The sequence below is a fragment of the Melanaphis sacchari genome, unplaced genomic scaffold, assembly GCF_002803265.2.
Source record: "Melanaphis sacchari strain LSU unplaced genomic scaffold, SCAv2.0 Contig84_pilon_pilon, whole genome shotgun sequence".
Taxonomy (NCBI): domain Eukaryota; kingdom Metazoa; phylum Arthropoda; class Insecta; order Hemiptera; family Aphididae; genus Melanaphis; species Melanaphis sacchari.
The window spans coordinates 791,659-815,817 of NW_020271599.1; the positions used below are offsets into that span (position 1 = coordinate 791,659).

Here is a 24,159-nt window from a genome sequence, read left to right on the forward strand (position 1 = left end):
GATTCCTTCCACGGGTGCATGTAGCAGTATTCATATAATATATACTATTTTCATACGTAAGGTATCAGGATGATGAATACGGATAGTCAGTCGAATAACGTGAACAATATTAACCGTTTTAATATGGTCTCTACATTTTATTCACATATTATGTATTGTTTAATTATTTGGTATTTTTTGGATACTTTATTCACTTTCTTTCAACAACATTTGTATCTATAGATAATCTGAGATATCAATTTAGTATTTTATATGAAAATAATGATAAAATCTTCCCATTAAATTATACAACAACCAATACAATAATTATAGTACTATAATAGTAGGTACTAATTTTATTATTCTAAGAAAGTACCTCGCGGTTTGTCACGATACTTTTTACAACGAAAACGTGATTCTACTGCTATGTAAACATTTCTTTTCGTCGGCTGACGCGCAATCTTCCCGTGTTTTTGTTTTCCGATAAAAAATTCAAAAGTGACGCGCAATCCACGCTTCGATCTATCCATCTCCATTACCCCACCATAGACTCTACACACAATAGGCTTCGTCGTGCGATTTAATACGACAGAAAAATAATAATAATACGATGATGATAATAGTACCTACTCATCGTGATATCGATTATATAAACAAAAACGTAATAACCGTAAGCGTCGATGTCGTGAACATCATTCGAGCTGGGTCGCGTGCTCACGTCTTATCGAACAAAAATCGCAAAAACCTGCCATCGTGGCACGGTGTTACATCGTACGGCGCGTGGGGGGGCACACCGCGCGCGAAAGCCGTCAATCCTCACGGGCCGTCGACGTTATCAGTCGTAACAGTGCTGATAACAAGCGGTGTGCCATAGATAAGAGCGTACGCAGACGAATGCGGCGGGCGGCGTACAGCAGACAAAAAAAGTACACCGACGAACGGGAAAAGTCGGGGTCGATCTAGTGCCGTTTTGTTTTGTGCTGGCCTTTGTTGTCGTCGGTGTCATTTCCCGTTTGATGTTGTTTCCGTTGCCGCTTCCGTGGGCCTGACGCGAACGCCATCGTTACTCCTCCGGATTCCGTTTCGCCGTAGATTTCTCGTTCCCATCCGGTCGGTCGGGTACGCTGCGTTTTGCTCCGTTCGTGCACCACGACCACCAGCCGATGCGTTTGACGGTCGGCCGACGGCTCCCAAGACCAGCGCGCCATTAGCTGACGGAGCAGAGCGGCGGTGAAGTTACGAGCTCGGTGCACCCTACAGCCAACGCAATCATGGGCGCCGGATCGAGTCACGGCGAACTGGCCGACAACGACTGTCTGCTGCGGTTGGCCGGCGAGCTGGAGATCACGATAGACGACCCGTTCTGGGACACGTTCCTAACCTTCTCGTTAAACCCTCCAACCTGTAGGTGAGTATTGACAAAAAGGCACATAAGTCTTATCATCGACAAGCCGCCGTGCCTCCGATCGCCGTTTAAAAGTATCATTGTTTTCAGTCAAGACGACAAGATGTTGACCGATCGCCTTAAGAGCATCTGCGAATCGCTGGTTGTTAACAACAGAAATACTTCCAATTTCAAGACGTTAATCAGACTGCTGTTGGATAAAGCCGATTTCCAAAAGCTAGAAGCTGAAGAAAAGTAATCCACTCACGGCATATTCTTAACTTCATAACAGTCGAAAGTATCCTATAATCGCATAATATTTGTGTTAATGTCTTTAGCAATATTCTACGGTGGCAAGTGTTCAATGGATTGTTTATAGCTAGGTATTTCCTAAAATATCTTGTTCAAAACTCTAAAGAAATCGAGATTATCAATCAATTCGAGTTACAAACCGGTAAGTCTAAAAATACAATATTCAGCATAAATCATTTTTATTCTCAACTCAATTTCAATTTAATTATCATATATTTAGATTTTATGCTACATTCTTTGATTATTTTACTTCTTAAGATTTTATTATTTCATTAAAAAAAAATTTAGCCCATTTAGTAGATAACTTATATATTAAATGAACAATTTATAATAAGTAATAAAACTATATATTTTATATGATTTTGACTCTACTATTTTGGTTAATTTTGGAAAATAAATAAAACTATTAACTAATGATTAAAGCTCAAAAGAATTTAAAATTGATTGACTTGTCAATATTTGTATGTGTCAATGTAATCAAATTATAATGAAAATATTGTTATACTTTAATAATAAATTAAATATAATTAACGTTGACAGTTAAAATTCATTGAATTTTTAACTATAGACTATAAAGTATTGGAATATAATTAAATTTAACTTCTATCTAGTAATTTTTTATGATAAAATTGAATTTATTTTAAAATCAATAATATATTTTACATATTCCTTTAGTATTTACCAATTCAATAAATGAATATTTTTTTAAAACTTATTAATTTTAATTTATAGATAATATAATCTTATAAATTATAATTATCTATTAAATTATAGAGTTTTATTTTGCACAAAACTGCTGTCTGTAACCATACATAGTCTTCAATCACACACACATATTTTATTCATATCATTGTTTCTTAAGTTTCTTATGTATATTAATATGCAGTTTTCGATTGAATTTTCAAATTTATGTTATTCTTGTGATTTTATAATATAGAACACTTTTTAAATATTTAAATTTGCTTTTATGCTTTAGATGGAATCGAAGTAGCATTAGGTGATCGGAAAGAGTATGCTGTTCCAGAAGATTTAAATGAAACGACATCATTCAAGTTTATATCACTTTTAGTTAAGATTGTTTCTGAATTAAAAGTAACGTAAGTATATTTATTATATTTTTATAAATAATTATTTTGTTAAATGACATAAACTGTATATTTTTCATAGGGATTCTACTTATTCAATTCACATAGAGAGTTTAAATTGTATTATAGTTATTTTGTCTATTCAAATGTATACCATTCAACCGTCTAGTAGTCTTATCATATATAGGTATGTTAATTTTAAATTAATTCTGAAAATTATTATCTGATTCATATCATATGTTTTTAAGAATATTCATGGAAAATATTGATGCTGTAAAATTGTCAAAAGCATTATTACAAAGGTATACAGAGCAAATTAAGCCACCCGTATTGTCAGGAGGTGGCATTTTCTATGGATTAGCTTGTAAGAATATTATTATTCTTATTATTCATTTTTTTTAAATACTAATTTTCATTTACATTATTGAAGCAAACTTATGGAATATACTGACACTGAGTACTAATGTCCCTGTCCAAACAAATCAGAGTCCATTAAGTTCATTGTCAATCAGTGTGTTGTTAATATTAATTAATCACTGCACATCACCACCTCCTCCAAAAGGAAATCCATATCGTACCTGTATTTCTTCGCTATCAGGTAATGATTGTTTTAAAATTTACATCAGTAATAAATTTAATTATGTCAAAAGAATTCCAAAATGATGTTAATTGTATTGTATTTTACATTTTTAGATAATCTTGTAGTTATATATCAATTTTTGGGTGATAATCCAGATGCTCCATTAAGCGAAGAAAAGACTTTATTATTGTACCATTTGATACATTGTAACCCTAGTTTTAAATCATTTCTTTTGGCTCGTACTGATATTGAAGTAGTGGTATGAAATAATAATTTTTACTTATGTTTAATGACAAATAATTTTTATTTACCAATTTTCTTTAGTTGATTCCACTTTTGAGAACAATTTACAATACACAGAGTAGTCGATTTCAACATATGTACATGGCCCTTATTGTACTGCTGATACTGACTGAAGATCAACTCTTCAACAAAACCGTCCATAGTATTTTACTAAAAGGTGCTACTTGGTATCAAGAAAGAGTGGTATCCGAAATTTCTCTGGGAGGTCTTATTATTTTGGTCACTACAAGAACAGCTCAATATAATTTGCTGAAAATGAGAGTAAGCTACTATTTTCTTGTCATCTTTCAAAAAAATGTACTTCTTTTACACATTTATATTGTTTTTAGGATAAATACTTACACATTAATTGTTTTGCTGCATTAGCAAACATGTCATCACAATTCAATCAGTTGCATCCGTATGTTTGTCAAAGAATGTTGAGTCTATATGAGGTGCTATCAAAAACGTTTTTGAGAAGTCCAAACCAAGATGTTAGTTTTTAAATACCAAACATTTATTTAATCTCATCAAAATTTGAATCTGGCTTGATGGAAACCTATTGTATTTTATAACATCAAATTCGCATGTATTTATTGTTTTAGATGAGTGCCATTGATGAAGCATTGCGTATAGTTTTAGAAGTGATAAATTCATGTTTATCAAATCAATTGATACACAACCCCAATTTAGTGTATGCTCTTCTCTACCAACGCAAGGTGTTTGAACCACTGAAGAGCCATGAAGCATTCCATGACGTCATCCAGAACATAGATATGGTTATAACATTCTTTTCGGCAAAACTCGAACGTGAAGAAGAATTATTAAATTCATCTGATGTAAATACTATGTTGTCTCGAGTGCAACATTGGTCCCTTCAATGGCCCAGAGATCTTATGAAGGTAAAATTGTAACATCTTTATAGCCATAATTAGTATAAAATTTTCAAAAAACAATTTTTTTTTTTATATTTTTTTTTTTTTTTTTTGTAGAAATTCCCAGATCTTAAATTCAAATATGTGGAGGAAGAGAAACCTGAAGAATTTTTTGGTCCATATGTTTGGTCATTGGTGAACATATTATCTGGTATTAATTTTGAATCAACTCTCTATAAATTAAATTAATTGACAATAATGTAAATCTTAATTTTTTAATTATTATTAATTTTGTTTTTTAATCAATACTTTATATATATATTTTTTTTTGTTAACATATTATTGTGTGATAAGAGTTTGTATGTAATATGTATAGATATATAAATACTAAAATGAGTAACTTAAACCACAGCTTTAGATAAAATATATTAATATTATCTATAGTTGTGGTTCAATTCATTGTTATATTACATGGGATATATTTATAATAATTATTTTCATAATTGTTAAATTTTTTATGTATTTATAAAATTATAGTAATATAAAATAATTATATTCCCATATTCTTTTTAATTTTTATTCCATTAACAAATACTGGAAAAATTAATGAATATAAACTCCTTAATACTTATAAAATTATTTTATACTTACAAGGTTTTTTTTTTAAAAACTTCTGTTTATTCATACCACTAAGAAAGCATAATATGAATTGAAGTTAACCTTGTTTAATTTGCTAAAAAAACCTAATAAATATTTTCTATTTGTTATTTACATTTGTGAATTTCCAATTTGATATTTTAATGTGTAAATATTTTAAATATTTCACAAAGCACTTGGCTTTCAATTTTTAGTAACATGATTTAAATATTCTATAACAGTTAACGGCGGTTCTCAAACTTATTGTATCCCGATACTGTACTATCAGGCACCATCAAGTTATAAAGATTTTCTTTTGCCTATCAACTAGTCTATTACTTCAAAACAAATTTTTTTAAAGCACAGTTTTGAATAAATAAAAGATTTTAATTAGATTTTTTGATTTGACTGGTTGTTAACCGCTCCTTTAAAGGTTGAAATATTATTAAATACCTAGTGATTAATTCACTTAAAACTTCTATACATCCTCGTCAGCCAATGACCAGGTATCAGCATAAAACGTTATCATCTATATTAGTTGGGGGTTTTCAACCTGCGGCTTGGCGGCCTGCCTTAAATTCATTTGAACCAGCAAACACGTCATCTTAAGCAAAGTATGTATTTTTTAATACATTTTTAATCATTTGTTATACATTTACATATGTCAATATTACGAATATACTGCTTGCGAAGTTTTAAAAAATAATAAGCCAGCTGCTTAAAAAAGTTGAAAACTCTTGATCTATAGATGAAAATAAAATTATTTATTCCATACAATTGACTTTACATTACCATAAAAAACTAATTAAATAAACCTGAAAACTTTAAATATAAGTTACTCGTTTGAATTTCCTGTCATGACTCATCCTACAGGATTCTCGTTTTGTTCTCAATAAGCTCGATGTATCTCGTTTCATGTATTGTATACAAATATAATAATTTCTATTTTGTTTTAAACATCTTATAACAACAAGACCATATGCGAACCATCATAAGGTCTATTATCAATTATATAGTATTGACTTTGGTGGAAGTCTCCGGTCAAAAATTGGGTACATCAATCCAAAATAAATAAAAACAACGCGTAATGCAACGTGTTCAGAAATCAAAATATTGTTGGTAAGTGTATAGAAAAGGTAAGCTTCATTTTGTAAGTTTATGTTATCGCACAGAAACATGTCAGTGATCCGTTCTGTATTCCGAGTATCTATACCGGCTGGCTATCGTAGGGATAATAACGGACCAACCGTAAAAGAAATGTGTAGGTACGCCTGACGTGTGGCGTCAAATGTTACAGCTATTGAATTATTTAAAGTGATTTCTGTTGGGGATAACACATTTGCGCTAAAAAAAAATTAATTTGTTTTGGGTACAGCCCATTTTCGCCAAAATAAAAAAAAGATAATAGGTATATGTTTTTCCGACAGCCCGTTTGCTCCAAATTTACCTGCGTAAAAATTTCACATTAATGTATAGTTAATATGTAAATTAATGTTAAGTCGTATATTTAAAAGACGTCTTGTCTGTAATATATAATAAAGTTATTTTAACAAGTCTATAGATTTTAAAGCTTTGTATATTATTGCGTAGAAAGATAGAAAACAAGTTTTATATTAGTTTTATAATGTTATACGATGTAGGTGCTCCGTTATCGTCATTCGTCAAAAGAACGATTGCAATGTGATTTTATCGGGTGTATATAATTTGCGCTAAAAACAACCAAAAAAATATATGTCATTTGCGCCACATCTAAAAATGTATTTTGGTAATTTACGTCACTTTTTAAGTTTGTAATTTGCGCCAAATAAAACTAAATAAAAAGATATTATATTGTTATCTGTACCATAGTGTACCTACTAAAATTGTAATATGCGCCATTGTTCACCTTATTAAAATTGTAATTACCACCACTAATATTAAAATTATAAATAAATGTATGTAAGTAAACAAACTACACGTATATTAAATAAATACATTTTTATTTAGTAATAAAACATATAAAAATCAATGTAAAAATTATATTGAACATGCGTCGGTACGTATTATTGTATATCCTATGCGATATCACTAAATTTATCTGCTGGTAAACTCCAACTGCAATTGAAGTTGGAAGTGTGGCACAAATTACATATTCCATTTAATTTACTGTTGTGGCGTAAAATACCAAAATTAATTTTCTGATGTGGCGCAAAGTACCAAAATTAATTTGTTGATGTGGCGCAAAGTACCAAAATTAATTTGTTGATATGGCGCAAAATACTGTTGTATTTTTATATTTTAGCGCAAATTACATACGTATTTAAATGTATCTATTCGTGGCGCAAATTACAAGTAATAAAATTGGCGCAAAATACCATATCCCATTTTATCAGACATTCGTTTCCTTACCTACACTACATGTCTTCTTAATATTCTTGTTTAGACAAACATAATTACGTTATACTAAACAATATTTGAATTATAAATTATGAGAATGGAGTTCATGACAAGCAAAAGAGAATAAAAAATGGTCATAGAAAATGACTCTGAATATATTTTAGCATACACATCTTCTAAAAGTGTTGAAAATAAAGTTGGTAAATATGTATTAACTAACTATTTATTATTGTTTAAAATAATTTGTATTTTTGATTGTTATTTAAAAAAATCGAAAAATTGACTATAATAAATGATAACTTTTCAAAAAAAAAAATCTATATTTATTTACTATTTCTTATTGTTTAAAAGAATGTTTATTATAAATTATTTTTTTTTTTTTTTTAATTATACGATTGACTATAATTTAAATTAAACTGTATTGATTATTATTAGAGAAAAAAATATTATTATTTATTATAATTATACCGAGTAAATTTGGCGCAAATGGGCTGTCAGAAAAAAACATACCATTTTTATTTTGGAGCAAATGAGATGTATCCAAAATTATTTTTATTTTTTTTTTGACGCAAATGGCGATGCCCTTTTTGTTAGAAGTAAACACTTATCTCTCTAAATTGACGTTTTTAAATATGCATACTGTTTTAAATATATCGAATGCATAAAAAAACATATATTTTCAAAATAAAACATTTTTTTTTTTTAATGCTTTATTATTACAAAATACTTTTGAAATATCAAATTATAATATCCAAAGCAGAATTTTTTTCTGAGAGTTTAGACGTTTAAAATCAAAATGTCAATTGAATAATGCTATAGAATAATTCTATTAGTTATAATTTACAAATGAAATAGAGGTGAACCAACATTTTTCGGAGTACTCCTGTTCATTTCATTTAGCTCATTCCGTGTATGAAGTCAAGAAATTCATATTGTCACTATTGAAGATATTCAGAAAAGTAAAAAACTTCCAAATATGTAAAAAAAAAAAAAGTGTATAATTTTAAGAAAATATATGGGGCTGCCGTTATGCGGCTTCACGTGGTCTTGAAGAAACAAATTATTGAAATATTCTCAAAAACGTTAACACTTTTCTAGAAAATTATTGTTCACCAATAAAAAATGTACTCTGTATATGTGCCTATTAATAGTAGAGCATTATAACGTCGTGATGTTTTTGTAGTTTATTCCGCTAAAACTTCATTTTTTTCGACGATCCGCGTCCCGAAACAACTATACAACAGTCGACGGACATTTCGGTGGGGAAAACGAGTTTTCGGATTCAATGCGATTCTTCCCTTCCCCTTTAATACCGCGTACGACTGCCTCGTAGCCGTCGCGCTCCCGTCCACGGACAATTGCGTTTCCGGAATCGTAACAATAATAACAACGACATACTGATATATCGTCACTACTGTATTTATGATAGTTAATAACATCATCAACGCCGCACAGTAATATTATAATTTGTTGTTGTTTTGTCGAAGGTATGTATTATTATAATCCTTACCTATCTATCTAAGCTCGCGCGGTCTAACCAACACGCGAGCGCGCGCGCGCACTCTCCGCCGTCCCGGTAAGAAACGGACGCCGAGAAGTCAGGAGCAGTAGCAACCGGACCATCACGGTCGGCGTAACTACCTACCGCGATTGCCGGACCAATAGTTGTAGCAAATTGTTTGTTCTTAGCCCGGTATACCTAGGTATAGGTCAAACGTGTGCATCGCGCTGTCGGTTGAATTAATATAACGTAGTTTTGTGTTTTACGTTCGCCCGTTGGACGCGATTTAACCACGCGAAGTCCGGTTGAAGTTTTGCGTAGGTGCAGTTCGTCGTCTTAAAATACTATTATCATTGCTATTGTTATCATACTGTAGCCGGCTCGGTGCGCCGTTGAAAACCCAAGTGCTCGCGATCCGTCTCCGAAGCGATTGGTATGAGTTTAATGCGTATATATACCTATTATAATTTATATACTTTATTATTGATATTTTCGTGCGGACGTTTGTCGCATTTGCACGTAAGAAGTGGGTAGGTAGTGACTAGGTACTTGCGTTGTACGAGTGGTAAAGAGAGTTGTTTTTCATTTAGAAAATTTTTTCGATTTTCCGCCACCTCGTCGAACCTATAACAACAGTCGTACACTGAGTATCTAGGTGGACGTTGTAATAAGGCTGGCGCATGTATGAAATAAGGCGTGTTTTTTTTTAATTTTAGCAACGATAAAAACCTTTTAACCGGTAAAATGTAACGTACATTTACGTTTACCCGTATAATTTACGATTCTTATTTCTTAAGGTATAATCAGTAAATTAAACCGTCGGTTTTGGAAGCGGGGATGAATCTGTAAACAAAATTTCCTTTCGATTGAACTAGGTAATATGCAAACCTTGTAAATTTACCGATGACACTGTGATCTACAGTGTAAACCTTTCAAATTGAACATCATTACTAGACTATAATATTTACAATACAACAATAGAACGATTGATATGAAATGTGAAGTTTTAATTAAGTTCTAATACCATGTTATGTATCTACCTTAGGTACCTTTTCATACTAATACCTTAATCAATTTTTTATTTTTCTATTTGTCCTAAAGTTTCCGAAGATGTTATTTTGCCTACAATACTGAACGTTACATTTACTAAATTTACTGATTTATTGTAAATTTCAACGTAAATTAGCAGTTAAAATTATACGTACATTTTACATTTCTATAGTCCGTATAATTCGTTATTGCTTTTCGTTCACGAATTATTGTACACAATAATGTTTCTACCTATCTCATATATTTTATCTGACCTATTACACATACTTTATTTTATTATTATAAAGTGTTATTAGTACCTATATATAAATAAAATCTTTATGTTGGTAAACCGAGAAAACTGATTGGCATTCCATTCGCGTGTGTTCAAAATTAGTGTACAATTATTACATTATCAGTCTGGAGACTTAATTGTTATCGCGTTTTACAGTCCTAGCCATTATACATTTTACATACGTATATTTTTCTAACGATCCACAAACTTGCGAAAATTTAAACATATATTAATATTATTATGTATTTATGCATATTTAAGTGACGTATTTGCATTTAAAATAAGATTAATACAGTTATAATAATTATTTAAGTATACAGTGAGTTCCGCGTAATATGCACATAGGTAGGTAATTTTGTTAGTGTATAAAACATAACTTTTTTTAATTACCTTCTAGGTACTTAAATAGGAACCTTCATATAAATGTGTTAAAAATAAAACAAGTATACGTCATGTTATTGAGAATATAAAAATTATAATAATAATAGGTACTAACAGCAATAGTTGATTGAACTTGAGCGTCGCGTAGTTTATTTTCCTCAATAGCCTAAAAGTCGAAACATACTAGTACATTAGTATTTAATACAAAACATATATCTACCTAATTATTAGTAAATACCTCATCTTTTATCTTATGTTGAATTTAAAAAAAATGATATCTGTATTTATTTTAACAACTCGATACCTTCAGAGATGACGTTTGTTTGAAGACAATTGCCTAGTGGCTAGCCCTGATTTTGTTTATTTAAAGATGACATAAAATTAATTAGTTATTTGGTAAAGTGATTTTATTAAAACGTAACTTACATATCATTTTGAATGTATCTGTATGATTTGGTTTAGGTTTTTTTTATTCAAATATACGGTTAATCTTCCAAACCAGTAATCACATAAGTTAGGAACTCACTATAACAATATGTATCTTTAGGTACCTACGCAATAATACATATTATCGTATATTTATATTGCTGATAAAAATATGTACTTTTTTTTTATTATATTACAGTTGACTAAATATCATGTATAAAAAGCTAGTAGGTAATCCGAAATAACGCAATTTAATGTTGAACTGGTAGATTCGTATACGAATATCTCTCCTCTCTAAATAAATACATATTAAACGTGTATATATATTATATATATTTTGTACATCCACGGTTCAGTAAAAATTTACCGTGATGTGGCCAATCTCCCCTCTTAAACCCACCACTAAATGTTATTGAATTGAAAAATATTTTACAATTTGAAAATACGAATATTCATGGACATTATTTTAAAGTTTTAACTTTTTCCTTAAGCTAGAAATTTCTTGAGAAAATAAACACCAGGTTGTTTCACAGATTGCATAAAATCATAAAATATAAATTAATTTGAAATACGAATATAATAATATGTGGTCCAAATAAAATAAAAAAATTTAAGAAAATTAAAATTGAGCTATAATTTTCTTCTTTTTTTTTTTTTTTGTTTTAAACACTTGTTTTTTTCTTGTTTTATTTAACTGTTTTAAATGATTAAAACATATTGAAATTTGTTATATTTAGTTGTTTTAAATATGTTTAAAACACGTATTTAAAACAAAATGTTTTAAATAAAACAACTCTGGGTATGGGCCATTTTGAAAAATTCTTTTCTTCACACTAGAAAATTCGATCCTAAGTTCTCTAACTCGATCCTACACGATGAGTTTATATCAAAATATAGTGTATTAAAAATTCTCTTTTGGGTTACTATAAAGAGTATAGATTATAAATCGATTGCATTAATGGAAATTTTAACTTATATATAGTTATTATTTATTTATCCATTGAGTTATAATAGTTTTAACTAATAGCTAAATAAAAATAAACAAAATATATTATGTAATATTGATTATTGTACATTTTTTTTTTATGTCCCCCTCCTTAAATATTTTTTTCACGTACAGTTAATTACTAAAATAGATTTTTGATGTTATTGTACTTTTTAGATGGCCTAAATTTTATTTCCATTGGAAATGTAATAGCTCTGGTATGGCTATAAATTCTAATGTTGCATGTGTTATAGGTATTTAATGATTGCAGGATACCAAAAACCATGGCTTCCAATCCTATTAATCATACTTCTGTAATTTTTCATATTATGGACATGTTGTGTCAACACAAAATATTATAAAGTTTATAACAATTGTTTTGATATCTCGCATAGGAAAACATACAATTTCAACTTTTTCATTAGATTAAATTATTATTGTTTACGGCCATATTAATACATGGCTGCAAATAATAACCGACGAAGTGTTAGAGCCATTTCATATTAAAATACTGATATTAGTATTACTATTATTATTGTACTACATTATTGTTCATTATATGTTTGAGAAAAACTTTTGATTTTGCTAATATCACGTAGGTACCTACTATCTACTAACTTTTAATTCTGACGTTTGACGGCTGTAATATTATATATACCTACTGTTTACATCTACGTAGTGTAATATAATTAAATTAAGACTAATGGGAAACCGACTTAAAAGACTGCAAATATTTTCGTTTCTATCAAATTTAAGGAAATTTTATACAATTGCTCTTCTGAGTGTATATAATATGATATAGTTATGCGTAGTGTAGTATTAATAAGATTATTATTATTATAATTACATCCCTACTTATATTTCAATATCATATATACCTAAAAATATTTAATGTATAATACTACTAATAAATTAAACGAATTAATATTCTTTGGAATTTATCAATTATAAAGTATTTTAGGCCTAATTTATCTTTATACTATCAATTGATACAGTTTTATTTTATACTGTATACCTACAATTTACGTCCAGTGTATAATAACAAAGTCGTAATTCGTTTATATTTGATTGGAATTTGAATTACCTATCTAATAGTATTATGTAATAATTAATGAATAGGTACTAAGGTACAATATGTTATAACATATATTAAAATAATAAACGTAAAATGTATTCAAATAGAAATTATCCACACCTACGTTATTAATTAATAATTTAATTCAAGAGTCGGTCAAGTGTGTTAATTAGAATAAAGCAGCTGAGTATTTATAAATATAACTTTAAATGATAAACAACTTAATATAAATAATAAGTAATGTAACATAATGTTTTCATTTTCCATGAAAATAATTTGTACCTGTAGCCAAGAAGGTTGTGTAATGCAACAATACTGCACTTTAACCAATAGGGTTATCAACATATTTGCATTTAGTGTTTACTTGTAGTGTAGCAAATAACTGTATTTTATTAACCAGTTATACCTAATTTATTATATAAAAAAATATTAAACTTATTTTTAAATGTTTTATAATTGACATGTTATATATATACATATACATAATACATGTAATAATGACAATAAAAAATAAAAATAAATTATAATTATGACTTAATAAGTATTGTTATCCTTAGTAAATATCAATATTTTATAAATACTTATTTAAGATGCAACACCCGAAGAATTTTTCCAGTTTTTTATAAATTTATTCATTTTATGTAAAATCTAAGAGTTATTAGTAAGCAAAGTAAACAGCGTATACACATAATATATATTATGTATAGATGGCACTAAATTTAAATAAAATTTACTTATTATGAATTATGATACTGTTATGTATAGGTATTTTTACAATCACGCAGAACCTAAATTGATTACCACTAGGGTTCTTACTATTAACGGATGGTGTGGTTAATTTACGAGTAATGATTTTAAATTTTTTTACGATTCAAAAAAAAAAAATAAAAAAAATAATAAATAAATAAAATAAAAAAAAAAAAAATGTTAATGATTGAATATAAATATATTTTACTGGAAAAGTCACTTCTATAAATACAGTAATGATTTCAGGGTTGAATAGAATCAAATCAATACGTACCTACTTTACAATATGTAATATATGTACATATTTTATAAACATTTTAATATGCACATAGTTTATATGAATTTAAATCGTATTCCTTATGCATGGCTATGTTTCATTATTATTATTATTAATAAACATTCATAATATTATGTTTAATAATGGTACCTAATATCTAAAGTATATACTATAAATACACACACATAACATGCGAATATACGACACATACGTTCATAACATATAATATTCGATGATATCCATGTGTCTGTTTTTATATACATGTGGTAGCTATATAAATAATAATTTGAAGGTAGACAACGTAATACTTTTTAATTATTATTCTATTTTAAACTGAAGTTATGATTAACTCCTAATAAATAATTGTACTATGAAACCTTAATTTACTAGACGTTTAATTATAGACAATTTATTATTGAGCATAGGGCATAATCATTGTATGATTATATTTTTAAAGTTTTTTTTTTTTTTTTTTTTTATTTAGTTGACCCGCGGCTACTAAGGCCATTGGGTTTTTTTTTTTTAAGTAAGGTTGGTTCGGTAGGTTGTATTTTTTACGATTGATACGGTTGATAGCAAACACGTGTATGTGTGGCAAGGTTTTTAACCACTATGATCCCGAATGGTCACCCATCCGAGAGCTAGTAGCTGTGGCCGTTACTTACTCCCAGTGGCATTCCGCAACTGGAAGCAGCCAACGCGCCACGCCAAGCCACATTTTTTTAAAGTTTCTCTAGTTGGATTATCTATATTTTAAATACCGATATTTTTGATTTTGTGAATTTAATATTCAAATAATAATCCAAGCCAATTGTCTCAATTTTTATATTTTATAATTTACTTTTTATCAACCATCAGATGGTGATTTCTCATGAATAGTCTCATTTTTAACCCACAAAAAGTACATTTCAAAGTCAAGTTGAAAAAAGTCAAAAGCCAAAATATTATAAAATAATAAGCTTGGCCGTTAAAAATATATAAGTTGAGTATTATTAGTAAAAGTTAAATTCGTAAAACGACCAAAACTGAGCGTTAACTTTTAACCTAACCTACCATTATTATAATGAATTTTAATTTTAATATTAAAAAAAACCCAAATTCTTTGTAGAATATTATGTTATTTTATAATTTTTAAAGAATATCATTAGATTTACAGTCAGCATTATTTAATTGACATTTTGGGTGCCTTTGAATTAATTAGGTGACGAAAAATATATTTAATTTTATAATCATTATTTATAAGTGTAACTATTAGAATAGTTTAATTGTTATTGTGATATTCATGTAAAATCTGTTGTTTAACCACTAAGTACATATTTAAGTATAAATAATAATATACTAGCAGATATAAATATAAGCAGTCGTCCTTCAAACTTCTACATCCCAACGTATAAATATTTTTATGTTTATAAATGTTTATATTATTTTAGATCCTCATCGGAGCGAGGAAGAAATTAAAGCGTCTTACAACGATGCAAGAATATTATTACTAGTTTATAAAACCAATTGTTGCTTATGCAGAATATCAAAATATAAAATTTAAATAATAACGCATTTGAGACTTAATAATGCACTTTTTTTCTTAAAAAAAAAAAAAAAAATAACTATACTATACTATATTTATATAAAGTTATTGAAAATTTTTTTGAAGATTTAAGCGAGCATGCTAGCCTTGTACATATTTTTAAGTTTAACATTGATATTTACAGATCGATTAAAACCGTACGGTGATCGTATAGATCTGATTTGGGACCGGAAGTCGAGTGAGATGTTTATGCGTAAAATCTGCGCCACGAAGACGCCGACGAAAACTCCTGAAGTTCAGAAACGTAGTTCGTTGCCGATTTGACAGCAACAATATTATCATAACGATACATCAGTGTGAGAGAAGAGACCGAATACTGCAAATTAAAAATTGTATAAGATAACATCTGTAGCCTAAAATAATGGTAAGTCTAGCAATAAACACACATTAGGTAGCAGTAGTTATAATATTATGTCAACGTGACTTTTAAAATTCTTCATAAATGTTGACGATTAATTTTTGTTACCTACCTATTTCAATATATTTCTCTTGTTTAGCAGCCATTACCGATCTGTGGACTATTATCGTTTGCATGGATTCTGTTGGCGAGTTTGTCTTCGGCTGCGCATCCGCCGTCACCTTGTCCGGACACATTTACTTATGAAGGATCGGAACCGGAGAACAACAGGTGGTATGGTGAGATATCATTGCGAACTGACGAGAGCCTGGTCGGCATCCGGCTGGACGTTGAACTGGACCGACAAGCAGATTTAATGGTAGTAAGTTATGTTATATGTATAGGTATAACATAGGTTAGGTTATAGAGATAATTTCTCGTTGGATTTTTGAGTTCAGGATCAATATCTCTACACTTTTGCTTGTCGAGAGAATCGAATAGGTAATATAAATTGTTGCAGTTTTGTCCACTATAAAACAGAGCTTGCAAAAGTTATAATAGCGTTATGATTATAACGTTATATTTGACAAAAAACGATTGAAATTTGTAAACGTAATTATAGCGGAAAACGATAAATATAAATAATTAATAATAACACAAAACATAACATAACGATTAACAAAATATATGATATATATATCATCAAACAAAACATAACGCAAAACGTTATATATACTATATGATATATCATTAAAAAAAAAAAATTAATTTCAATTATTTAATTAATAAATTATAAAATATAATAAAAATTTTAATTTTGAATAAAGTATAGCAAATTTTTTTTTCAAATGCAAGCCTCGCTATAAAATAATTATGTTAATTAATGTGATTTATTGACGTCACATAATTATATAACTAATATAGGAACTGTATTTTAGTTAGAGCTTAAAATTTAAACTAAGTGTACTAACAACTATGAAAGTGACTTAAAGTGACCGTATAGTTTTGCAAAAGTTACGTTTTAATGTAATATTATTTGGTGTAGACATTTATAAATGGTACCCATACCAATAAAAATACATAGTTGTAAAATGTCAGTCAAAAAAATAATATACCAAAACTACTTAAAGAAATATATGCATATATATATATATATATAGTTTAACATTTAAATGACAAAGTTTATTTATACTCATGAACTTATATTAAATCACGATAAGTTAACAATTTCTTGTTCGTATACACTGTTTATGTATACATATGATTCAAACAAGAAACAAGATGTCACGTTATTTAATTCGGTATTTTCAAATATTATTCTATGCTTGTTTATGATTCAAACTCTGGTATTAGACTGAGTCACAAAATAATTTTGTAACACTGATAATTTAAACGTGTTTAGCTGCATGTATAATTTATAATAACAATAAATCGTGCAATTAAGAACTGTCAAGTATTTATCCATTGTTAAGTATTATCATTAGTGAATGATGGAATTTAAAAATTATTACGTTTATACGATTCTAGTCATGGATGGGAGAGATAACGACAAACGACAATATGAAATTTACTGTGTTGAACTTAAACCAAAAATTGAAGCCCGGACCCCCGGTGCTGTCTAGGATCATGGTCAAGTTTAACCGGTCGACGGGAAGTCCAAAATTGCGGTTCATTCGACTTAATGGCCGAAAGATCTGCCCTGAAGATTCCAGTAAGTGACCTTTTATATTATAAACTTATTTATGTAATATGTGTTATATATACATAATTATGACTAATAACAATCTTATTATTTTGGTTTGCAAACTATTGTTACCAATATTACAAATATGATCAGGATATTATACCAGGTTCCTCTGCAATAAAATAGTTAAGATAAAATTATAAATTAATGTGAAAAAATGATTTATTTATTTTTACACCTTAGAAATTCTATTTTTTATATTTTTTAGTCTAAATGTAGGTGAAAGCTATATTGTAATATTGTTATTTTTAATATTTATTTTAACGCGTGACCTTGGACATTTTAAAATTTAATATAATAATTACAAGTATCAGAACAGTAACATTCAATTTTCGTAATCATCTTAAATGAATATTACATAAAAAAAAAAAAAGACACAAAATAACCTTAAGAATAAGTTAAAACCACTGAAGGAATACTGGATGAGATAAAGTAACATGACAATATTTATTTAATTCAAAAGAATTTTTGTGTAATAATAATAATTATTATTATATATATATGTCTATATGGTGTACCTTGTCACACATTTTTAAAAGCTTCTAGAATATAAGTATGTAATATAAAATTATCTGGTCAATCGATTCAAATTTAACTATTGTAAGACATATTAAACTTTTATAAAATGTAGCATTTGGAATTTAAAACTATTTAAAAATAATTTCTTAAGATAAAAAATTGTTATTTAATATCAGAGCTTGCAAATGTTATGATAACGTTATGATTACAACGTTATATTTGACAAAAAAACGATTGAAATTTTTAAACGTAATTATAACGGAAAACAATAAACATAAATAATTAAATAACACACAAAAAAAAACATAACGATTAACAAAATATATGATATATATCATCAAACAAAACATAACGCAAAACGTTATATATAGTATATCATTAAAAAAAAAAAATTAATTTCAATTATTTAATTAATTAATTATAAAATATAATAAAAATTTTAATTCTGAATAACGATAAACGCAAAAGTTGAATGACGTTTTAATTCTAAATAACGATAAACGCAAAAGTTGAACAACGTTTTAATTCTGAATAACGATAAATGCAAAATTTGTATAACGTTTTAATTGTAAATAACGTATAACAAAATTATTTTTTCAAATGCAAGCCTTGCTTAATATTCATTAGATATGTAAAGTGTCGTCGGTGGGACGCTTTTTTCTTAAGTTTATGTTACACTTAGGTAAATTATATAATTATTTATTATATAACTTATGCTTTTGTTTATGTGTGGTCTCAGACTTTAATATTTGAGGTACCTTAATATATTTATTACTTTGTATTCGACCAAAAAAAGTTATTGTCAATTGACCTTTCTTGAGTTAGGGGCAGGGGAGAAGGAATCAAGAGTTTGTGGTTTTTTTTTCAAATTATGTTATGATCATTATCCACAACCTTTTCTTACCGTCTTAGGTTACAGTTCCGGGTACGATGAGGAAACTCAGCCCTCGCAAAAGCCCCCGCAGAGTACCAGGAGACCGGATCCCGAGTTCGTTGGCATTCCGGATGAGTATCCGACAAATAGCGGTAACAACAACTATCACGATAAGAACCAGTACCCGGTAAACGGCGGCAGCAATATCCACCGTGATAAAGACACCCCGGTCAAACAAGGATCTGATTATTCGCCGCAGGGTGGACGTCCGACGACCACCGAAGGGCCGTACACGACTCGAAAGACGAACAGAGGAACGACAACGACAACAACGACGGCCCCCCGAAATCCTTATGAACAGGGAAATAGCAACGGCAACAGACCGAACACGGTAACGTTGCAGGCCAGCAGCACCGATCCAAACAGTGAAATAAACGGCGTCATCAACGGATTGCTGCAAAACCAGAACAGTAGAAATAAGACCGTCATCATAACCGTCATCGAGGACAACCAGAATAACCGACCGAGCGGCGGTACCGGTGGTGGTCGACCGGAGACCGTGGACAGCAACAGTAATAGGCCGAGTTCCGTCAACAACAACAGACCATCCGGCCAGCAAACCAGCCAAAAGCCTAACAGCAATCAACAGATCAACAGCAACGGAAACGGTGGATCTTATACAGGGTTAGTCATGAAATCTCGGTTAAGGCATTAGTTGATGAAACGCCGTGTATGTGATCCCGAAAAGAACGGAGATGAGTAGCCGCAGATCTAGAAAACTAAAATAGGGTGGGGACTAAATTTTTTCAAAAATAATACGTTAATAGTTTTACGTAATACGTAGATACGATTTGATGACAATATTAACAATTTTAAATGTGTTTTAAATTTATGGGTTTTTAGACGTATGAAATATTTATCATGTAAATAAATGTATAACGCGTACACACTACACAATTTCAAACGAGGGGGAGACATTTAAGTTCCCTTAGTCTCCCTTGGATCTGCGCTTGGGGACGAGGAGAATATGACTCGAGCACTGCGCGTTTATTATGTACAATAATGCACGGTGTTTTAATGTAGTCCACGATAGTTATTTAATATTAAAAATAATTCGAATAACGCTTTTTTTTTTTTGGAGCGCTGATGAGATAAAATTATATTCCTATTGTTATTTTTCGACGAAATTATTCTACCAAATTGTATTCTTCGTGTCAATATTACTTGAGTAATTTCATAAAAAAAATCCAAAAATCTATAAGCTCACTAGAGATCATATACCGACCGATCACCTTTGGATAATTTTACAGCCAGTTTTAAATGTATCCTATAGAGATACTTCGGGTATTTAATATTATTTTAAATTTATGGAAACTAAAATACTAGTATTTTGAATGCCGTGGTTTTTAAGGCGTTACTATTTATATGAGCCGTTAAAAAAACCCGTATTTGAAAATAATTTAAAAATTTTTGTTTAAAATTTACAATTTTTATTCACAGCTCTGTTAACTCGCTCTCGTCTAGTGGACCGTCGTGCGGAGAAGTCAAGATGGCCGTACCGCTGGTGACCGCAGGACAGTCCACGTACAGGGGACAATGGCCCTGGCACGTGGCGCTCTATCTGATCGAAGGCATAAACTTGAGCTACCATTGTGGTGGGTCGCTCATATCTAAAAACAAAGTCATAACGGGTAAGCTGCGTATTTTGAAACGGTTATTACTTCTGATGAAATTGTTATGAAAAGGGTGTACCTTACCTTTCGTCTAACAAATTGCGTGCCAATCCGTAATTGTATATATGTGTATATTTTTAAATGCAAATTATCTTTTCTGTAGGTATGGAATATTATACGATTAATTTTAATATCTATCGTTAGCACCTACACAAAAGAAGATTATATCAACTTAACTACAGATAAGCTGTATTTATATTATGTATTATCCAACCTTTAAAAATTCAATAAACATATAATTCTAAGAATTGAACATCAAGTTTAATTATAGTGATATAGAATTATTCGCCAATGCTGACTACGTAAAATTACCATAATATTATTGGCATCTATTGACGTCGTTCTACGTTCGCGGAAGCTGTATTATTTATACCTATAAAACATGCAATTTTTTATGAAGTATTATATGATAGAACGTAATTATTTTATATAATGGTATTCGATTTTTTTATTTTGCTCGTTTTAATTTATATTCTATTACTCTGCAGATAGTATGGAATATTATTTTCACATAATATAATATATATTTTTAAGTTCCAATGCCCAAAACTACAGAATACAATTTTAAATTTTGTAATGTTCGATAATTCTTATATGATAATATTTTCATTTTTTCAGCCGCTCATTGCGTAACACACAAACTAAACGACGCAGTCCTTAATTCAACCAAAATAGTCGTCTACCTCGGCAAATACCATCAGCTCCAGTACAGCGACGAGCTGGGTGTCCAGATCAAACAGGTGATATGAACGGAAATGTGACTCTTGTCCTATTACCATGGCTTTATTAACCGTTTTTATCGTCTTTAATTACCCATTATTTTTCCATCACAGGTTGTCCGGATAAAGGTGTATCCGTCTTACAACAGTAGCTCATATTTCGGAGACATAGCTATATTGACGCTGTCTTCGGACGCTGAAATCACAAGCTACGTGGTTCCCGTGTGTCTTTGGGAAGAGAGGTCCGACAGTTTGGACGACATCATTGACAAAGACGGAACGGTTAGAATAGTTTTTACTTCACTAAATTTAATTGTATGAACTATATTACCATAATGTCAGTCGTACAGCACGTCTTATTAAATGTGTGAGATTAATTTAGGGCTTAGAAGTTGATGCATTTTGCATTTTTTTTTTTGGAACTTATTATACGATGCTCTCCTGGCCACAAATATGTTTCGTAAATATGTAAATCTAAATAACTAATTTTTATTTTACATTTTTTTGACTTTTTTTACTTTTTAAGTCATTTTTAGGTCCTATCTTCCTTTTTAGTTCAATTTCTTGTATTTATAATTAGATTTGGTCAATTAACATCTTTACACTCGTAGTTTTTTGTTTTACACACTGTATAGGTATAATTACCTATATTTAAAAAAAATAAATAATATTTTACACAAGTTATATACAGGTTAGGTAAAGATAAAGATTCGATAGAATGAAGCAATTGTTTACTGTCATTTTTACTTTTGACAATATAAAATATGGTTTAATAGTACTATGAGTAGTTTTGAGTAATTTTTATTATTATTACTATTCTTTGAAAAAAAATGTATTTTTACTAATTTTAAACAAATATTTATAATTTTTTAGGTTATTTTTTTGTCATTTTTAAGTAATATTTGCATTTTTTAGGTTATTTTTAATATTTTTAAGGTCATCAACTTTTGAGCTCTAGTGATAATACAGAATAAATCTCATTGATTGTTCATTATTTGTATTTAAATTGTAATAGTACGATTTTTTCATCTGTAAAATACGTAATATCTGTATGTAAATTTCACTAGTACTAACGTTTGCCCTGTAAGATTAGTGTAAATTCCAACAATATTATATTTTGACTAATCGCATTTTAAATTTTGTTAAAACTGAATTTGATGATCTAGGTGCCACTGGACACAATTAGATATAATAAACTTCTTGTTAATTGTTTCTTTCTTTTCGATTTAACCTATTATTGTCGATTATTGATTTACTATTTTGTTACATTTTTTTTAAATTTCATGTCCTGTAGGTCGTCGGTTGGGGCTTCGACGAAAACAACACGCCGACCGAAGAATTGAAAATGGCTAAGATGCCGGTCGTATCACAAGAAACGTGTCTCTGGAGCTATCCGCAATTTTATTCAGAATTCACGTCTGACAGAACATTTTGCGCCGGCTTCAGAAATGGTAATTTATTCACTATATACACTAGGAAAATTTATATAATTTTTATATTTATTTTATACAGTAGTGTTGCATTTCGTTATGAAAAACAATGGTGGTTAGAAATTGATGTTAAATGCACGTGTGATTTTTAACATTATGTTTTGTTAGACATTAATATCGTAGTTTACTTCTCTAATGTCGATAGAGTGTCGCCTACTTTTCTTCATTTCTGGAGGGGGTATTATTATGAAAATATCATTTATTTGTAGGTGTATTGATTTATATATTTTGTTATGCGACAAAATCATACTGGTTTTAATGATCAACATATTATATAATATCAAAAACAGGAGAACTACTTAAATAAGTCATATTAATAATATTACTTGCTCAAGAGTTTAATTTGTATTTTACGTAAGTACATGTGATGTATAGAGGATTTTAATTTTTTTGAACCTAGCATACTTTGGAAAATACAAAGAATTTCACGTTGTCAGAACGAATATTGACAATCGTAGACAAATGTAGAATACTTAAAAAATATCTTGTACCTCTTTTTTAAGATATTGCCCAAAACGTGTAAATAATGTACAGAATACGGTAGTATTTCGTTTTGTATAACATTATTGTAATCCGATATAGGTACAAGCGTATGCAATGGAGACAGTGGCGGTGGCATGGTATTCGTAAGGAACCATAGGTGGTATCTGAGAGGTATCGTGTCCCTGACTGTGGCCAAAGACGGACTTCGGGTATGCGACACCAAACATTATGTTGTGTTCACGGACGTGGCCAAGTACTCAGACTTCGTCAGGAAGAACTTATAATTATGGCGTACATCTTTTGATCAATGATATATTAATATGATATATTATTACAATGTACCTGTACTATGCATCGATCGAACGCATACGACTTTGTAAATTATTTATAGTGTACCTATACTTGTCTTTAGCCGATTCCTATTGTACGCGGACTTCGCGTTTATATTGT

General features: G+C 29.4%; 2 protein-coding genes across 5 annotated transcripts; both read left to right on the plus strand.

The window, feature by feature from the left end:
• Nucleotides 1-1,225: 1,225 nt before the first annotated feature.
• Nucleotides 1,226-4,768, plus strand: LOC112602157 (dymeclin). Its single transcript, XM_025350110.1, has 12 exons — nt 1,226-1,387; nt 1,475-1,618; nt 1,702-1,817; nt 2,652-2,772; nt 2,843-2,947; nt 3,009-3,124; nt 3,191-3,358; nt 3,454-3,599; nt 3,665-3,904; nt 3,973-4,116; nt 4,228-4,524; nt 4,615-4,768. The coding sequence occupies exons 1-12, from the start codon at nt 1,251-1,253 to the stop codon at nt 4,744-4,746; spliced, it is 1,866 nt and encodes a 621-aa protein (XP_025205895.1). The 5' UTR covers nt 1,226-1,250; the 3' UTR covers nt 4,747-4,768.
• Nucleotides 4,769-8,863: 4,095 nt separating this feature from the next.
• LOC112602142 (serine proteinase stubble-like) lies at nt 8,864-24,072 on the plus strand. Of its 4 annotated transcripts, none has more exons than XM_025350081.1 (10): nt 8,864-8,996; nt 15,935-16,174; nt 16,308-16,529; nt 17,675-17,858; nt 19,323-19,968; nt 20,785-20,975; nt 21,636-21,757; nt 21,851-22,018; nt 23,031-23,187; nt 23,809-24,072. In XM_025350081.1, the coding sequence occupies exons 2-10, from the start codon at nt 16,172-16,174 to the stop codon at nt 23,991-23,993; spliced, it is 1,878 nt and encodes a 625-aa protein (XP_025205866.1). In that variant the 5' UTR covers nt 8,864-8,996; nt 15,935-16,171; the 3' UTR covers nt 23,994-24,072. The 4 variants fall into 4 exon arrangements, with proteins under 4 accessions (XP_025205866.1, XP_025205865.1, XP_025205867.1 ...); XM_025350080.1 differs by lacking the exon at nt 8,864-8,996 and adding an exon at nt 9,107-9,443; XM_025350082.1 differs by lacking the exon at nt 8,864-8,996 and adding an exon at nt 9,107-9,443 and having other exon boundaries at nt 16,308-16,526.
• The last annotated feature ends 87 nt before the right edge of the window (nt 24,073-24,159 follow it).

Excerpts from the sequence above, each read along its gene's own strand:
- LOC112602157 (XM_025350110.1), top strand. The coding sequence starts at position 1,251 with ATGGGCGCCGGATCGAGTCACGGCGAACTGGCCGACAACGACTGTCTG. Across the intron at positions 3,125-3,190 it reads CATTTTCTATGGATTAGCTT|CAAACTTATGGAATATACTG; the intron begins GTAAGAATATTA and ends ACATTATTGAAG. Across the intron at positions 4,117-4,227 it reads TGAGAAGTCCAAACCAAGAT|ATGAGTGCCATTGATGAAGC; the intron begins GTTAGTTTTTAA and ends TTATTGTTTTAG.
- LOC112602142 (XM_025350081.1), top strand. Across the intron at positions 17,859-19,322 it reads GATCTGCCCTGAAGATTCCA|GTTACAGTTCCGGGTACGAT; the intron begins GTAAGTGACCTT and ends TTACCGTCTTAG. Across the intron at positions 20,976-21,635 it reads TAAAAACAAAGTCATAACGG|CCGCTCATTGCGTAACACAC; the intron begins GTAAGCTGCGTA and ends TCATTTTTTCAG.